Source organism: Mirounga angustirostris, unplaced genomic scaffold (genome assembly GCF_029215605.1).
Source record: "Mirounga angustirostris isolate CCGP_5_RB_7025 unplaced genomic scaffold, mMirAng1.0.hap1 SCAF_13, whole genome shotgun sequence".
NCBI classification, from domain to species: domain Eukaryota; kingdom Metazoa; phylum Chordata; class Mammalia; order Carnivora; family Phocidae; genus Mirounga; species Mirounga angustirostris.
In genome coordinates this window covers 58818671-58835958 of record NW_026991721.1, presented here as the reverse complement: position 1 = coordinate 58835958, position 17288 = coordinate 58818671, and the positions used below count along the sequence as shown (strand labels likewise).

General features: G+C 37.5%; 1 protein-coding gene and 1 pseudogene across 1 annotated transcript; one reads left to right on the top strand and one right to left on the bottom strand.

The window, feature by feature from the left end:
• Nucleotides 1–7643: 7643 nt before the first annotated feature.
• LOC123856472 (olfactory receptor 52B2-like) lies at nucleotides 7644–17025 on the bottom strand (annotated as a pseudogene).
• LOC123856471 (olfactory receptor 52H1-like) lies at nucleotides 10320–12863 on the top strand. The gene is given in 3 exon segments (XM_064576413.1): nucleotides 10320–11098; nucleotides 11100–11217; nucleotides 12846–12863. Coding segments are annotated over 3 exon segments (915 nt in total).
• Nucleotides 17026–17288: the final 263 nt, after the last annotated feature.

Sequence of the window (17288 nt, the reverse complement as noted above, 5' to 3'; positions counted from 1 at the left end):
CAATTGACCTATCTTTTCATTTGCTGATTCTTTCTTCTGCTAGTTCAAATCTGCCTTTGAGCCTCTTTCAGTCTGGTTATTATACTTTTCAACTCTGTATTTATATTTGTTTTCTTTTTCTTTTCTTTTTTATAATTCTAATTCTATAGACATGGTTTGTTTTAGCTCTTTGAACATATTTAAAATAGCTGATTTAAAGTCTTTGTATAGTAATTCAAACATCTGGGCTTTTCAAGAATAGTTTCTGTTGATTATTCTTTTTCTGGTCTATGAGCTATATACTTTATGTCTTTGCATGCCTCATAATTTTTTTATTTAAACTGCGCTGTGGTTTAAACTGTGGTAACTCTGGGAATTGAATTTTCCCTTATTCCTAGGGTATGCTCTTATTGCTAATTGTTGTAGTTGCTCTTTGTTTAATCACTTTCTTGAACTAATTCTGTAAAGTTTATATGCTTTGTCTCATGTGGTCACTGAAGTCTCTACTCAGTTATCTTAGAGGTCAGCTAATGATTGGACAGAGATTTTCATAAATACCAAGAACAATAAATCACCCAGTCTTTACTGAGGGACTCTGTGCATTTTAGAGCACATAGTCACTACTCAGCCATGCAGTTCACAACCCTGCTTTAGCCTTCATTTCCTGCTTTTGCAGAACCTGAAGGTCAGCAAGAAGTGAGAACTTAGGACATTCTTGGGCCTTTCCCAAGCATGCTCACAGCCCTCACATGTCTCTGAGCTTCTATATTCACAGAGATATGCCAGTCTTTTTCAGAGCTTCTACAGATATCTCATTCTACAACTTTAACTTTTCAGTCTTTTTTGGTTTGTTTATTGTTTACCACAATGGTCTCCATTTTCTCAGACAGCCACAAAATTAAAACACTTGCCTGCTTTGTTTTCAATAAATGTCTCCTTTCCCCAGAAAGCTTTTAATACTGTACAAGCTCTGATCAGCTGTGTAAGTCAGGTCTTCCGGGGAACTACCAGACAGGTCGGATAATGACAGTTCTTTGGGAATGAGGATTTGAACGAGCTCCATTTCCATTTTTCTTCCCCAGTGGCTGTCAAACTTCCCTGGGAATGTAAGCTGTTATTTTTAAGGCTCTACATAGCTGGAGAGAGGAGAATAGTTTTCAGACAACTTAAAACTCCACAAAGCTCTTTGTTCTTTCCTTGACTGGACAGTTTTTCTTGAATAAATGCTCTGCAGGTGGCTGCAAGTCTATAGTTAACTTCCAGAATTATACACAAGTTGACTCTAACAATTTTTCTAGTTTTTTTCATAGCTTTTATGGAGGGCAAACTATTGAAGATCTTTACTCATCCATTTTTACTGATGTCATCTCCTTAATATGGTTGTCTTAATATTAAAATGAGATCAAAATTTCAGGACATGTTGATACAATCCTTGTCATAAGTCTTCACACACTTTCTTTTCATTATTAAAATAATGATAAATGATGTTCAAATGGCACTAACCACTTGGCCCTCTGTCCTAAGGTGGGATTCTTCAATTCTCTAGTAGCATCTAGGCCCCAAGCAGGTGCTGTTCTTCCAGCGATGAAGATTAGACAAAATAAAAACAAATAGAAGCAAACAAACAAACTAATATACAGATGTAGTCTCACTAGCGAAACTCTAAAAGGACTAGCTTTGTGCCATTTCACACAAGGGAGCTGTTCTGACCCCTTTATGTACATGATTGCATCCCTTAGGGAGAAACTGTGAACCTATAGTAAACTTTCATCATAAATTTTACCTCATTTGGAACACCGTGGAGGAGAATTTCCCCCCATTTTATAATAGAGATATAGAAAATAAAACAATATCCAAGCAAAAAAAATTTAAAAAGCATTCTTAAACATACGTGCAGAAATGTTCTTGAGTTGGCTTAAAGCAGTTTCAAAAACCAATTGTCTCTTTCTTTCCTGTTCCTTGTTTTTATGTTTTATCATTTAAAAAGGGCAGGTGTTTCATATTTTAAGAAAATATGTAAAATATATAGAAGAAAATACAGGAAAATAAATTTATGGCAACTGGATAAGAACTTATTTCTTATTAGAACTCAAAAAGCACAAATCATAAAGTTAACGCTTGACCATTGTGATTATATCTACATAGAAAATGTCTGTATACACAAATATAAAATAAGTGAAATGATAAGCATCAGCCTGAAAGCAGTTTTTGAATAATAGGAAAATAACTATGAGGCAATCCTATAAATAAATAAATAAATAAATAAATAAATAAATAAATAAATAAATTTTAAAAAGACAAAAATTGAAAGAGAAAATGGGTCAAATAAAATAAGTAGACAAATAAAGACAAGGACAAGGACACCTGTATGTATAATATATATTTGAGAATATATTTGCAGTGAATTCTGTGATTTGGCTTTTTAAATCTCCATTTAACATTCCTTTTTTTGAAAAGTTTAGAAAACTAAAGAATATATTTTTCTCTGAATCACTTGCATCTACACATCTGAATGAAATTTAACTTTCTTCAGTTGGATGGACTCTTAAAGATTTAACAGAGAGAAGTAAGTCAGAAATCATGATTTCCTTCTTCCTCTTTTTTTTTTCAAAAAAGTTCAAAGAGAAAGTTTTTTGTTTATCTGTTTGTTTATCTGCCGCACTCTTCCAGTATGACTAGAATGTGGACGTGATAGCCATCGGTGGTGGTGTCGTTGGTGACTCCTTGATTCTAACCTAGGATGTAGGTTATAGAGGTTTTTCTGCAGCTTTCTGGGAACTGAGAATCACGTGTGGTAACGTTCGTGGCAGAAGCGTTAGCTTCTTGATTCTGGTGTTTTTAAAGTTGTGACCCCCGATATAGTAGCTGCCCTAGTAGAATATTGATCTGACAGTCATTGCTGTGTTCTTGGAAACTGTTCCTTCAATTCTGTCAAATACTTTTTTGTATACATAAAATTAGTATCATTCTCCATAGTTTCTTTTTTTTTTAAATTTTTTATTTATTTATTTATTCATGAGAGATAAAGAGAGAGAGAGGCAGAGGCAGAGGGAGAAGCAGGCTCCCCGCAGAGCAGGGAGCCTGATGCGGGACTTGATCCCAGGACTCTGGGATCATGACCCGAGCCGAAGGCAGATGCTTTACCGACTGAGCCACCCAGGCGTCCCCATTCTCCATAGTTTCTGTGCCTAATAACAGTCATATGATTTTATATGTACATTGTGTGAGAATACTCTTTCCCCTATATCCAAACACTTACAGTTTATTCAGTAATATTTGTTATTGAGTGCTTACTGGTAATAACTGAACGGATATAGTCATTGTTCTCATGGAAATTATATTCCAGTGGAGATAGATAATAATAAGTAAATAAATAAGTGAATCCATAATATGACAGGTTGTGATAAGTGAAATGAAGAAAAATAAAGTAAGGTAATGGGATTGAGAATGATGGGGGTGCAGATAGGTTTTATTTTACATAGGGTCAATCAGGAGTGAGGTCATATCAGATACCTGACTAAGAGGAAGGAAGCAAACATTCAGAGTTCTGGTTGAAGATTATCCCTAGCAGAGGTACAATTAAGAGTAAGAGCCTAGAGACATGAAGTTGATTGGTGTATCTGAAGAATAGGAAGTGATATATCATGACTGGAAAATTGGTGGGGGTAAGTGATTGGGTGGGGAAGAGACCACATCATTCAGGGGCTTCAGTAAGTCATGCAGTACAAATTTTACATTTTATTCTTAGTGAACTAGAAAAGCATAGTAAGAGGTCTTAAAAACTTTTTAAATTTTGAAATAATTATAAATTCATAGAAGTTCACACAGAAATGTACTGGGAAATCTCATGCACCTTTATTCCAGCCTCTCCCAATGTTGACGTCTTAAATATCTATCATACAGTATCAAAACCAAGAAGTTGACATTGGTGCAATCCATAGAGCTCATGCCAATTCCACCACTTGTCCATGCACTCATCTGTGTCTGTATGTATAACTCTAGGCAATTTTATTACGTGTGTTGCCTTGCCAAATTACCAGCAAAATCATGATACTCAAATGTAACATCACCACAAGATTCCCTCATTTTATTCTCTTATAGCCATGACTATACTTTCCCTCTTCCTAACCCTTGACAGCCACTACTCTAATCTTCACCTCTGTAATTATATTATTTTACCAATGTTTCATAAATGGAATTATGCAGTATGTACTCTTTTGACAATGCCTTTTCACTCTGCATAATTTCTTTGTTGTTCATCCAAGTTGTTGACTGTGCCAACAGTTAGTTTCTGTTTGTTGCTATGTAGTATTCCATGATAGAGACACACTACAGTTTGTTTGACAATTCACTTTTTGAAGGATATTTGTGCAGTTTTCAGTTTGGGGCTATTATGAATAAAGCTTTATAAACATCCAACTATAAGTTCATGCATGAAAATATCTCTATTTCTCTGGGATAAATGCTCAATAGTGCAATTCCTGGGTCATATGGTAAGTCTACTTTTAGTTTTGAAAAGAACTGCCGAACTATTTTCTATAGTGCTGTCAGAAAGATTTTGAAGTGAGAAATTATATGTTATGGCTTACATGTTTAGAAATATTACTGGCTTTTCTATGGTAAGTAAACTGAAGAGAGACCATGTAAGAAGCTATTACAATTTTCCAGATGAGAGATTATGGCCATATGGACCAGAGACAGAGAATTAGAGGTTTTGAAAATAAATTTTGAATGCACTTTGATAGCAGAGCTAAAAGGATTTAATGATGATCATACAAGTGATATAAGAGAAAGAATCAAGAATGATTCCAAGGTTACTGGTCTCAGCAACCGGAATAAAAGAGTTGCCATTTACAGTGATAAAGATGGTTTAAGGAGAAGGAAGAGTCTGATTTTGGACATGCTTAGCTTGAAATGGTTACCCAGCATTAGGTAGAAGTGCTGAGAAAGCAGTTGAATCTAGGAATCTGAAACATAAATTTAGAAGTCATGAGTGAATAAATGGTGCTTAAAACACACACACACACACACACATACACTTTGTGGAGTAAAAGTAGAGAGAGAAAAGCTGAAGACAGAGAGACAGAGTACTGGAGTAATAAAAGATTCAGAAAAAGGAAAGACAGAGGACCTAGAAAGGGAGAAAATAAGGATCAGCCAATGAAGTAGAAGAAGAAACAGGAGAAAATATAAAAATCGAGATATGAAAAGAAAAAAAAATTAAATTAGGTGGAAGCGTTCATAGTTTTCAAATGCTGGTGATGTGTTGAGTAGATTGAAGACTGAGAACTGCCCATGAGACTGGGCATTATGGAGGTCACTGGGTACCAGAAAGAGGGCAATTTCAGTGGGTGGTAGAGACTGGAGAGTGTTTATGAGAGAATTGGAGGAGAGAAGTGGAAACTATAATGAGGGGAGTATTTTTTCTCATATTCTTAGGAATTGTTGTAAGAGAAAAGAAATGCCAGTGATTTTTAAAAACACTATCTTGTATCCCATTACTGTAATAAACTCTTATCTTAGTAGTACCTGGTACAGAAAACTTACAAAGACTGTACAGAGATTTCCTATAATTAATAATACAATATCACTAATATCTTACACTAGTATGGTACATTTGTTATAATCAATATACCAATATTGACATATTATTATTAATGATAGTAAAGCGATATCAACAGAAGTTCATTTCGGATATAATTTATATCAGAAAGATTTACTTCTGTTTACAGTATATTTGCAGTATGCCAATATGTAACTAAGATTATTTGTACAGAAAAAAAGATGATGATATAATGATAGGCGACATATACATGCATATATATTCTTTATTATATACAAGAGCTAATAATAATAGTTAAACATCTTTTGAGCATTTACTATATGTTTTGTAGGTTCAGGAAATAACTCATGTTTGTTAGAGCTATAACTCAACATTACGTATTGTGATATAGCATTCTAGATGGTATATATCTTTTCATTTTCAACAAATCATTTTATAATTAAATTTATTTGTTCCAACGAATCATAATCTTGATGGCTTAATAAAGAGGACAGCTGATGGTAAAGATAGTTTCTCTTTCTGTGAGTCATTGTTTCTTAAGTATATTTTGTTTACCTCGTTTTACGCTCAGAGTATGATATATTTATTCTATATTCCCAAATTGTCTATGTTAAGAACTGCGAAGAGTCTGAAATTTTCTTCTACTTGCAAGCTAACAAGTTACTTTGCCACAGTTTCATGGTGGCTGGTAGAAGACACAGGAATCCTGGGTCAGAGACAAAGGACAATTTAGTACATGCAGCCGTAGCAGATTTCTCTAGTTTTAACTGATGTTCTTTTTCTGTCCCAGAGTCCTGTCCTGGAAACCTCATTATATTTAGTTGTCATGTCTCCTTAGGCTCTTCTTGAATGCACAGTTTAGTTTTAAAATGTTTCCGTGTGGGGGCACCTGGGTGGCTCAGTCGTTAAGCGTCTGCCTTCGGCTCAGGTCATGATCTCAGGTTCCTGGGATCGAGCCCCGCATCGGGCTCCCTGCTCCGCGGGAAGCCTGCTTCTCCCTCTCCCACTCCCCCTGCTTGTGTTCCCTCTCTTGCTGTGTCTCTTTCTGTCAAATAAATAAATAAAATCTTAAAAAAAAAAAATGTTTCCATGTGTTACTATTTTACTTTGATTTTTAGAAATGGAGTTTTTGAGTATGTTATGTGTTTTTATTTTAAAATGTTAAACTTAGTTTTTTATATTGTTGGAATGGGTGGGGTTGGTGTCACCCTGTGCTCAATTCAATTTTTTGTTCTGGAATTCCCACTTTGACTGGTTGAGATGAAAGAAAGTCAATTTCATGTAAGTTGCCTAAAGATCTGCAAGAACTCAGGGACACAGCAGAGTCAAAAGAATATATTTTTAGGGGAGGAGGAGGTTAGTTTACCCATTTTTATTTGCCACAATTGATACACCAAGCTAGTCAGCATACAACAACCTTTAATACTCTGGACTGTTTCCCCTTGAGATATTCTGAACTTGATACTTTTATCTGATTTAGTAAAATGGAAAGCTTCACCACAAAATTGCAATGTATCTTCAGCTCTTTCTGCAATAAGCAAAGCTTGCTTTGCTTATGTATCTGTCATACTGTTTTACAAGACAATTCAAACGTGAAAGGTCTCTGTAAGACACTAAGACCTGTGGTAGTTTTATTTTTTTTTTGGCAATACAGTAACAGAATCAATAATATGAAAAGAAAATAAGGAAAGTGAGAGAAAAAGTGGTTTCCAGAATAACTTTAAGGTCTCTGCCATAAGCATCTGGATGTTAATGATAATCTCCAGAAGTACTGTAAACACTGGATAATATGCAATGACCTAAGGGAGTTGTTTATGTAAAAGATTAACTCATCTTGCTCTGAAGTCAGAGTTTCTTCGAAGTACCTCAATGCAGTTACAAATAGAGACCAGAAAGCCCCATTCAGTGAAATAGAAGGTGATACTCATATGGGTCCTACAACCATATCATCTGGAGCTCACCCACATCCCTAATCAATCGATTGTCTTTCTCCAAACACATAAATATCTGGGATCCAGAGTTTAAAGGGTTATTATCACACCTTTCTTTGAAGTCAGAACCTAGAGCCTAGCTAACTTATATTTGTTTTTTCTTTCCAAAATTATTTTTTGAATTCTCTATAAATGACTACTCTACAAAGGCTGAAGTATTCCAGTACTTCCTGGTTCCTCTGTCTGTCCAAAACCCGGAATCATACCATGTTTGTGTACAATGTCATTTCTAGACCAGGAAAACATTAATGCAAACATTTATATACTAATACTAATAGTATTGACTGGTGACTGGAGTCCCTGGAGTCCCCCTAGAATTTAGAGCCTTCACTTTTCAGTCTTTCCATCCCCTGAGAAAAACAAAGAGAAATAAAAGCTTATGCTGTCGAGGTGTGTCTGTCTTTCCTGGCTGGAATTAAATTTCTTTGTTCCCATGCCTCACCTCTCATCTGGGTACCCTTCTCTTTATATGTCCTCCCCAACTGTTTTGTGTTACTTCCTGTATCTTTCTGTTCTCATCTTAGAACTATCCTCTTCAAGCCCTTTATTGGTTTCCTAACATCAGGATAAGGTGCCTGTGAGTATAATCTGAGTGTGGTAATGGTGGTAGGAGTCTTGGGGAGGCAGACTGGAGAAGATCCTGGAAAAATCCAGGGAAAGAATTTGGTAGCTAGAATAAAGAATGACTCCTCAAGGATATGCATATCCTAATTCCTGGAACCTGTGCATAAGTTATTTATATGTCAAAAGATGTTTATGGCTGCTAATCATTTGACTTTATATTGGGTTATCTGGGTGATTCTGTTGTAATTGCAGTGGTCTTTAAAAGTAGAAGAGGGAGGGACGCCTGGGAGGCTCAGTCGTTAAGCGTCTGCCTTCGGCTCAGGTCATGATCCCGGGGTCCTGGGATCGAGCTCCACATCGGGCTCCCCGCTCAGCGGGAAGCCTGCTTCTCCCTCTCCCGCTCCCCCTGCTTGTGTTCCCTCTCTCGCTGTGCCTCTCTCTGTCAAATAAATAAATAAAATCTTTAAAAAAAATAAAATAAAATAAAATAAAAGTAGAAGAGGGAGATAGAAAAGTTCGGAGTCAGAGAGAGATATGTGACTATAGAGGTTAGAATAAGGAGACTTGAGAAAGACTCAATCCACTTTTATTGTCTTTAAAGACGGAGGACAAGACAATAAGCCAAGGAAATGTGTGTGTGTGTGTGTGTGTGTGTGTCTGTGTGTATTCAAGAAATATATTCAATATTTTCTGGCCCAAACAGGACACAATGAAAAAATTAGTAAAGAATGACAATCTTGAAATATTAATTTTACCACTGAGGCCGTATGAATGGTTATTCTATGTGAAATCTTGCCTTCTTTTATTCTGGCAGAGACGCATGAGGACAGAAAATTTGTCCTCAAGAGGGGTTCCCAATCATTAACAGAAGATGCTCACACATCTAGAAAAGAGAATCCAAGAGAATAAGCAGGAAAATAATGTGAAATTCAATACAGTCATCTGATAGTTTGTTTGGTAAAATGATTAAGAACTTGATTTTACAAGCAGGAGAAGGGACTGCTTGGTTCAGGATTACTGGAGAAGGTGCCCTGGAGACATCTGTGTTGGTAAGGATCAAGAGCAGTGAATAGAATTTACACATGTTGAGAGAAGACAAGATTACACTGATGGAAAAGGCAGCAATCGAAGCAATGAGATGTAGGAACGAGGTAGAAATCTATGGACGCCTTGTAGGGAAGAATGTGATACACATTCACATAGGTAGAACTAAAATACATAAGGAAACTACTGACTGCCAACAGGAGATAAAATATATTCTGTAGGTATAATGGGGGCAATGACAAGCTTTTAGACAAGGTTGCCAATGTCTTAATAATTTCATATTTTTAAGAGAGCAATCTGGCAGCATGAGATAAAGAACAAGACTGCCAAGATATTGGAAGAACTGGGATTTTTATTGTATGGCTCCAACTGGTGATTAATGACTTGAGTAGGTGAGGAAGTGGAAAAGTGGAGTAGGCAGATCAGACAAGGATTTTAAAGAGGATCAGAAGAGCTGGCAGATTAGATACAGGGACTGAAGGAGGAAGAAGAGCCTCAGTCAACCCTCAGATCACCATGCTCTGGTGGTGGAAGAATGATGTGATGACGAAGTGAGGTAGCTGGTCAGGAAGTTAACAGGTGGAAGAAATAATGAGTTTTGGAGAATTGTTGATGAGTTGACAGAAGAATATTTAGATGGAGATCTTCTTCCAGATATTAAGGAAGTGGAGCAAATAGGCAGTAGTAGATTGGTTTGCCAGATTCCTAATCATGTATTGGCAATGAAGAATGCATATTTGTTAACTCATACCTGGTCCCTGTTATTTCTTTGAATGGGCACCTCAGTGAAGATTTACTGAGATCTGTGCCAGGTAGGATACTTGACATTTACATCTTTGAGAAATCTCAGACTGAATTACTTGGTGAGGGCAAGATAATCTTGGAACTTTAGTTGACAACACAGGCCCAGCAATGATCACAGGTCATGGATCTGGTGGGACGTGGTCCCGATGTAGTAACAATGCTGTTATTGTTAATGTCTATAGATAGAGAATTATTGGTTTAATTCATGGTTTAATTCATATCTCTTGGCAGCCTTTGGTAAGTGTCTGCTGTAGTGTTTGTGATGTGATGGGAATGAAGGGATCTTAGTTCCGGAAAAGACTTAAAGGGAATTCATGGCCAGTAAGTTCCAGGAATAAAATACTATATTTTGTCCTTAAGGAATTACAATTACCATGATGGCCACATTGAATTTAACAAGTTTCGATCCAGGCTCCTTCATGTTGGTAGGGATCCCAGGGCTGGAGCAATTCTATATCTGGATTGGGATTCCTTTCTTTGTTATCTACCTGGTGGCCCTTGCAGGTAACAGCATCCTTCTTTACCTCATCACTGTGGACCATAGCCTCCATGAACCCATGTTCTTCTTTCTCTCTATGTTGGCCTCTGCAGACCTCATATTATGTACCACGTGTGTGCCCAAAACACTTGGCATATTCTGGTTGAAAGCTCAGAAAATCACTTTTCCTGGCTGCCTTACCCAGTTGTTCTTTCTTCACTTCAGCTTTTTTCTGGACTCAACCATCTTGTTGGGCATGGCATTTGATCGTTACATGGCCATTTGTTCTCCTTTGAGATACACAAGCGTTTTGACACCTAGGACAATTGTCAAGATCACGGTGGGCATTGTCGGTCAGAGCTTTAGTGTCATTCTGCCCGTTAGTTTCCTGGTGAAGCGTTTGCCCTTCTACAGGACACACATCATCCCTCACACATACTGTGAGCACATAGGTGTTGCCCAGCTCGCCTGTGCTGACATCTCTGTCAACATCTGGTATGGTTTTGCTGTGTCTGTAATGACTATTATCTCAGACCTAATTCTCATTGGTATTCCCTATTCTCTCATCCTTCATGCTATTTTCCACCTTCCATCCAGAGATGCCCGACAGAAAGCCCTCAGCACCTGTGGTTCCCATGTCAGTGTCATTCTCATATTCTACGCACCAGCCATGTTCTCATCACTGCAGCCACAGTATCTCCCTCACCTTTTATATCATGTTTGCCAACCTCTATGTGGCAACCCTTCCTGCACTCAATCCCATCATTTATGCTGTAAAAACCAAGCAGATCAGGGCGCCTGGGTGGCTCAGTCGGTTGGGCGACTGCCTTCGGCTCAGGTCATGATCCTGGAGTCGCTGGATCGAGTCCCGCATCGGGCTCCCTGCTCAGTGGGGAGTCTGCTTCTCCCTCTGACCCTCCCTCCTCTCATGTACTCCCTCTCTCTCATTCTCTCTCTCTCAAATAAAAATAAATAAAATCTTTAAAACAAAACAAAACAAAAAAAAACAAGCAGATCAGGGACAAGGTCATCCTCTTATTCTTTCCTAAATGGATTCAGTGTCCCAGGGCTGGGAACATAGAGAAAAAAATTGTGGGAAGTCAAGTAATCATATTGATTTAATAGAATTTCTTATATAAATCAGTAGTAGGAAGCCCTCCAATAATGGACTCAATTCCTATGACTCTCAAGACCTTAATTTTGTTGGGGAAAATCACTGATAGAATTAGAGGAAGAGAGGTAAGGATTTTTCAAGTCCCTAGAAAATGACAGACATCAGATAGAAGAATCCCAATTTTCTACAATCAAAAACTTAAACGCGGGGCGCCTGGGTGGCTCAGTCGTTAAGCGTCTGCCTTCGGCTCAGGTCATGATCCCAGGGTCCTGGGATCGAGTCCCACGTCGGGCTCCCTGCTCGAGGGGAGGCCTGCTTCTCCCTCTCCCACTCCCTCTGCTTGTGTTCCCTCTTTTGCTGTGTCTCTCTCTGTCAAATAAAAAAATAAAATCTTAAAAAAAAAAACAAACTTAAACGCAAAAAATGTTTACTCTTCCTTTGGTCCTTTTATCTTGTTTCAATGTCCTTCTTAAATAAATTTTAAAAAAGAAAGAAAAGAAAAAATAGTACTTTATTCATAGGCTTGTTTAGCACCCAGTAAGCTCATAAATTCAATAACCATCTGCATGCTGAAAATTCCCACATCCAAAGTTCTACTCCCAATTCTTTCTCTGTCCCACATAGCCGACTCTGTATTTGGTAACACCTCCTGGCCATCCCACTGAAACTCCACAATCAACATGAACTAAAATTCATTTATTCTCAATTATGTCCTCTGAATATCCTTTAAATTCATTCACATGTTTCATATTATAATATGATCACCACTCTGTGTGTGTGTGTGTGTGCATGTGTGTGTGTCCTGGATCTGTTCAGCAGCCTCATTTGGAATTTGCTCACTCTAAATTTTTCTCTCTTGCATCCATTTTTTTACTCAGAAACTAGAGTGGTTTTACTAAACCCCAATTAATCATGTCAATCCTCTACTTAAAAATCATTCAAGTTACCCATTTTGCCTGCAAGAAAACTCAAATGCCTTAACCTATCTTCAAAGCCTTTTACAGCATGGTTGGTGCTAACCAGTTGTTGCTTGATGTCCGCTGATCCATCTCTCCCCCTTGCTCTCACTTTGGCTCACATGCCCTTTATGCTACAATCACCCTGTACATCTTATGCTTTTTCAAACTATGTTCCCTTTCCTTCTGAACTTTCACACATGCTATTTCCTCTGGAATTTGAAGCTTAGCTTGCACTTGTTATTTGCTTTTTAAGTGAATAATGATAATCTATTCCTGATCTAGAACACTGTGTGTGTGCAGGAAAGGGAGTGAAAGGAAATATTTTTTCAATTCCCTTTTATTGTTCTAGTTCACACCCACCAGGTAACTGTAATTTTTTTAAAAATGGGAAATAATAAGTGTTGATGAGGATGTGAAGAACCTGAACCCTGATGCTTTGCTAGTAGGACTGTAAAATGGTGCAGCCTCTGTAGAATACGGATTGGCACTTTCTCAAAAGGTTAAATATAGCATTATTAAATGACCCAGTCCTCCTCCCAGGTATATATCAAAAAGAATTGAAAACAGATGTTTACACCAAAACTTATAAATAAATGTTATAGTAGCATTATTTATAATAGTCCCCCAAATAGAAACAACTCATATCAAATGCATATCAACTGATGAATGGATAAAACAAATATGTTCAATCTAAACAATGGAGTCTTTTTCAGCCATTTGAAAGAATAAAGTTCTCATACATAATATCACACGGATGAACCTTGAAAACACTATGCCAAGTGACAGAAGCCAGACACAGAAGGCTGATGTATTATATGATTCCATTATTGTCAAAAGTCCAGAATAGTCAAATCCATAGAGACAGAAAGTCAATCACTAGTGGCTAGGTGGCTGGGGGAAGGGGAAATAAAGAGTGATTGCTTGGTGAAGATGTGGTTTCCTTGTGGGGCAATGAAAATGTTCTGGAATTAGATATTGGGGATGATAGCACAACATTGTAAATGTACTAAAAGCCATTAAATTGAACACTATAAAATGGTTAAGATGGTGAATTTTTATGTTATGTGAATCTTACCTTAATCAAAAAGTTAAATAAAATGTTCAGTATCACATAAATAATATATGATGAGCATAAAGCTAATTAGTCTGTCTGATTTCAAAGTATTTGCTCTTACTCATTGTCCTAGCTCCCACGAAGGCAGGATTTCTCCAGCACAGAGATCTCACTCTTTCACATCTTTTCTGAGCTAAACCAAAGCATTTTAAATACTCATGTTATCATTTTTGTCCTGAATGCACACACAAAGTGTTCTAGATCAGGAATAGATTATCATTATTCACTTAAAAAGCAAATAACAACTGTGTGGTTTCCCATACCCGATTCTTACAAAGGCTATACAATGAAGGCTAGGTCAAATGTCCCGTGCATGCAAAATCAAAGAGTGAAGAAAAATGTATTTTCCCTGCTTGTAGAAGCCAGGGAGATTATTGTTCCTTCCCCCGACTCCCCCTTCCTTCAGGGAAAGTTTCTTTGGAGTCTGATGAGAAATAAATCTCTCCAGAGAAAAAATGAACACTTGTTTTCAGCAATAAACCCAGCCATGTCTTTGTCCTTCTGGAATTAGATGAATCTCTCTGGAGATTTCTCACTATCTTTAGTTATCTCACTATCATTGTAAATTAACTTCCCAAGACTTGCTCTTGGCCCAGGATGCCAAGATTTTGGCAAAAATTACTCAGAAAACCCAACTCAGGGAAAACACAAAAATATCTTCTCTATACCCCAAATATGCCAGGAGTCTAAGCAGACAGTTGAAAGGAAGTTCCATGGTTATGGAGGAAGGTAGAATTTCCTTGAAAATTCTTGTAGGGACTTCTGAAGGAAGTGCAAACCCAGCCCACACTGCCTGGAATAGGGGCGGTGCAGACTGAGTATCTATGGTCATCTCCAATCCCAAGTGGGCGGCACACGACTGATAGGAAAAAGCTGTGGGAGGACACCTTCCTGCAGCTAGATTAACCCTGGTGGGAAAAGAAAGGAGGCAGGAGATAGGACTTTGCTGTATACAAAGGACGGGGGTTTTTGCTTTGTTTTGTTCTTAACCTTTGACTATAAGGAGGGTGAAAGCTCATACCAGGGAGTATAATGAAATTAACGACAGTGACACAACACATTTGTACAGCATTTTATAATTTCTAAAGTGAACTTGAATACAATTTTTCTTGGATCCTCATACCACAATCCTGTGAGATGGATGTTAAGGAGTCTAAAAAGAGGGTTGCTCAAGTGCAAATTAGGAGGGTGGCACAGGACACGCAGCATCCAAGCAGTTTGTGTTTCCAAACACCTAATTGTCTTGTTTTTTTTTTCTCCCAATTTACAACAGTAAATATCAGTTCATTTGTGCACTCATGAGATCTATTATCATCAAATATTCCCATTTGTGTTACAAGATTGTGAAGGTGTTCTGTGAATAAAGTGAGCTAGAAGGGAGAACCTCCGTATTTCCCTTATTTATGCACAATTTTGGTGTGAACTGTAATCTGTATTCAATATAGCTGTTGGGGAGGACACATAGAGATCTAAAAATCTAAATAGTACATGGAGAAGTGTTCTATAAATCTTATTTTTCTTTGGTAGAAATAGAAATATGTTGTTATTAAATACTGAAGAACCCTATAGACATTTAAAATAGTAACTTTACGCCTATAAATACATGGGTTTTCAAGAACGTATTTACCTTTGAAATAAGGGACACATACAATTTGGGTCATCTCTATTCAATGAAAAAAGACTAATTTCACAGCAAGTAGAGCCTATCCTAAATGACAACTTATCTGTCCTCTTTTCTAATAGGACCCTTTCTCCTCACCTCTAAAAAACCACAAGAGTCAGTTATCCTCAGCAACATTTCCTTTTCAAATAAAACACAAGGTCCACTCAGCCACCGAATCTGTTTGGTCTTTACTCCATAGATAATTGAGTTCATCATGGGGGGAACAAGAACATAGAGACTGGCTAACAGGATGTGGACATGTTTGGGGATTTTTTGACCAAAGCGCTGAGCAATGACAGTAAAAATCCCTGGAAGGTAGAACATGAGGATGACACAGATATGGGAACCACATGTGCTAAGGGATTTCATTCACGCATCGTGGGATGGCAACCTGAAGACTGCCCGGAGAATGAGCCCATAGGAGATGACTATTGTCACCATATCTAGCACAACACTGAGTAATGGCACAGAGATTCCATACCAAATGTTGATGGTGATATCAGCACAAGCCAGCTTTGCCAGCCCCAAGTGTTCACAAAATGTGTGGGCAATGATGTTTGTCCGGCAGAAGGCAGATGCTTCACTAGGAAGATAATGGGGAAAACAGTTGCAAAACTCCTGAGCACTACAGCACCCCCTATTTTGCTGATGACACCATGGCTAAGAATGGTGGTACACATCAGTGGGTAGCAGATGGCCACATAACGATCAAAAGTCATGGCCAAGAGAATGCCTGACTCCACTACAAAGGCAAAATGCATAAAGAAGAGATAGGTTACACAACCACCAGAAGAGATGTCCACATCATCAAACCAGAAGATGCTCAGGGCTTTGGGTACTGTGGATGTGGATAGCATCAGATCCCAAAAAGCCAACATGGAGAGGAAGAGGTACATGGGTTCATGAAGACTGTATTCCACTGCCACCACGAGGATCAGGATAACATTTCTTGACACAACCCCCAGGTACATCAGGCAGAAGGGGATGGAGATCCACACGTGCAGCTCCTTCAGGCCAGGGATGCCAATGAGGATAAACATATCATAATTGACAATGGAATCGTTGGGATGAATGACTCCTGAATTATGGTATGGAATTTTCACCACTTACTTGTAAGGAGAGAGGAAGTTTAAGAGCTAGACTGTCACAATCAACTAGCATGATCAAAGGACTCAGACATCTGCTACATAAAATCTCGGTTAGGAAATTCCCTCCTACTTAAAGGTGGTAAGTATGGACCTAAATGTGTGCAGTATTCTACAGTGAGGAGAAAGATTCCAAACATTCAAAGTGGGATCAAAGAATTTCACAAAGATGCTTCTGAGGAAAATCCTGAGGCTGGTACTGTTTTCTCACACAACGGTCATAAATTTAAAATGATAAGTAAATAGGAAATTTTAAAACCTGTAATAATAAATTGTACTCTCTGACTAAATATTTTAAGACAGGGAAGAAAATTATAAATTTTTGTAAAGCATATTAAAAACCAAATAAAAACAAAAGTTTTTTTTTTTTTTTTAATTGAACTAGTTAAACAACAATCCTGTTATCTGGTACATATATTTACCTAATCAACTATTGATCTTTTGATCAACTAAACACCTATTAATCACCTACAATGAGTATAGAGATATCCACATGTGCATCAAAGGGAAAAGTTCAAAACCTATAAATTAGAAATCTCACATATCAAGGTATAGTTTATAGAACCATGGTGCCAATACAGGTGTTTTCTGTTTAATTATTACCCATTGATTATAGGTACCCTTTGTTTTGAAGTTTCAATAGTGAAAAATTTTAGTGAATTATGAACGGCCATCATCACAGGTGGGGATACAGCTGCTTGAGAATGGGTGGAGCTGGTTATAGAACACCTCACTCAGATTGAGACTCTATACACGAAAGTTTACTTAGATTATTCAAAAATATAGTTTCCCTATCTCAGAGTTTTCTTTATTAACACATCCCAACTTCATTATTTTTTTTCCAACTTCATTACTTTAAAGAAGCATAAT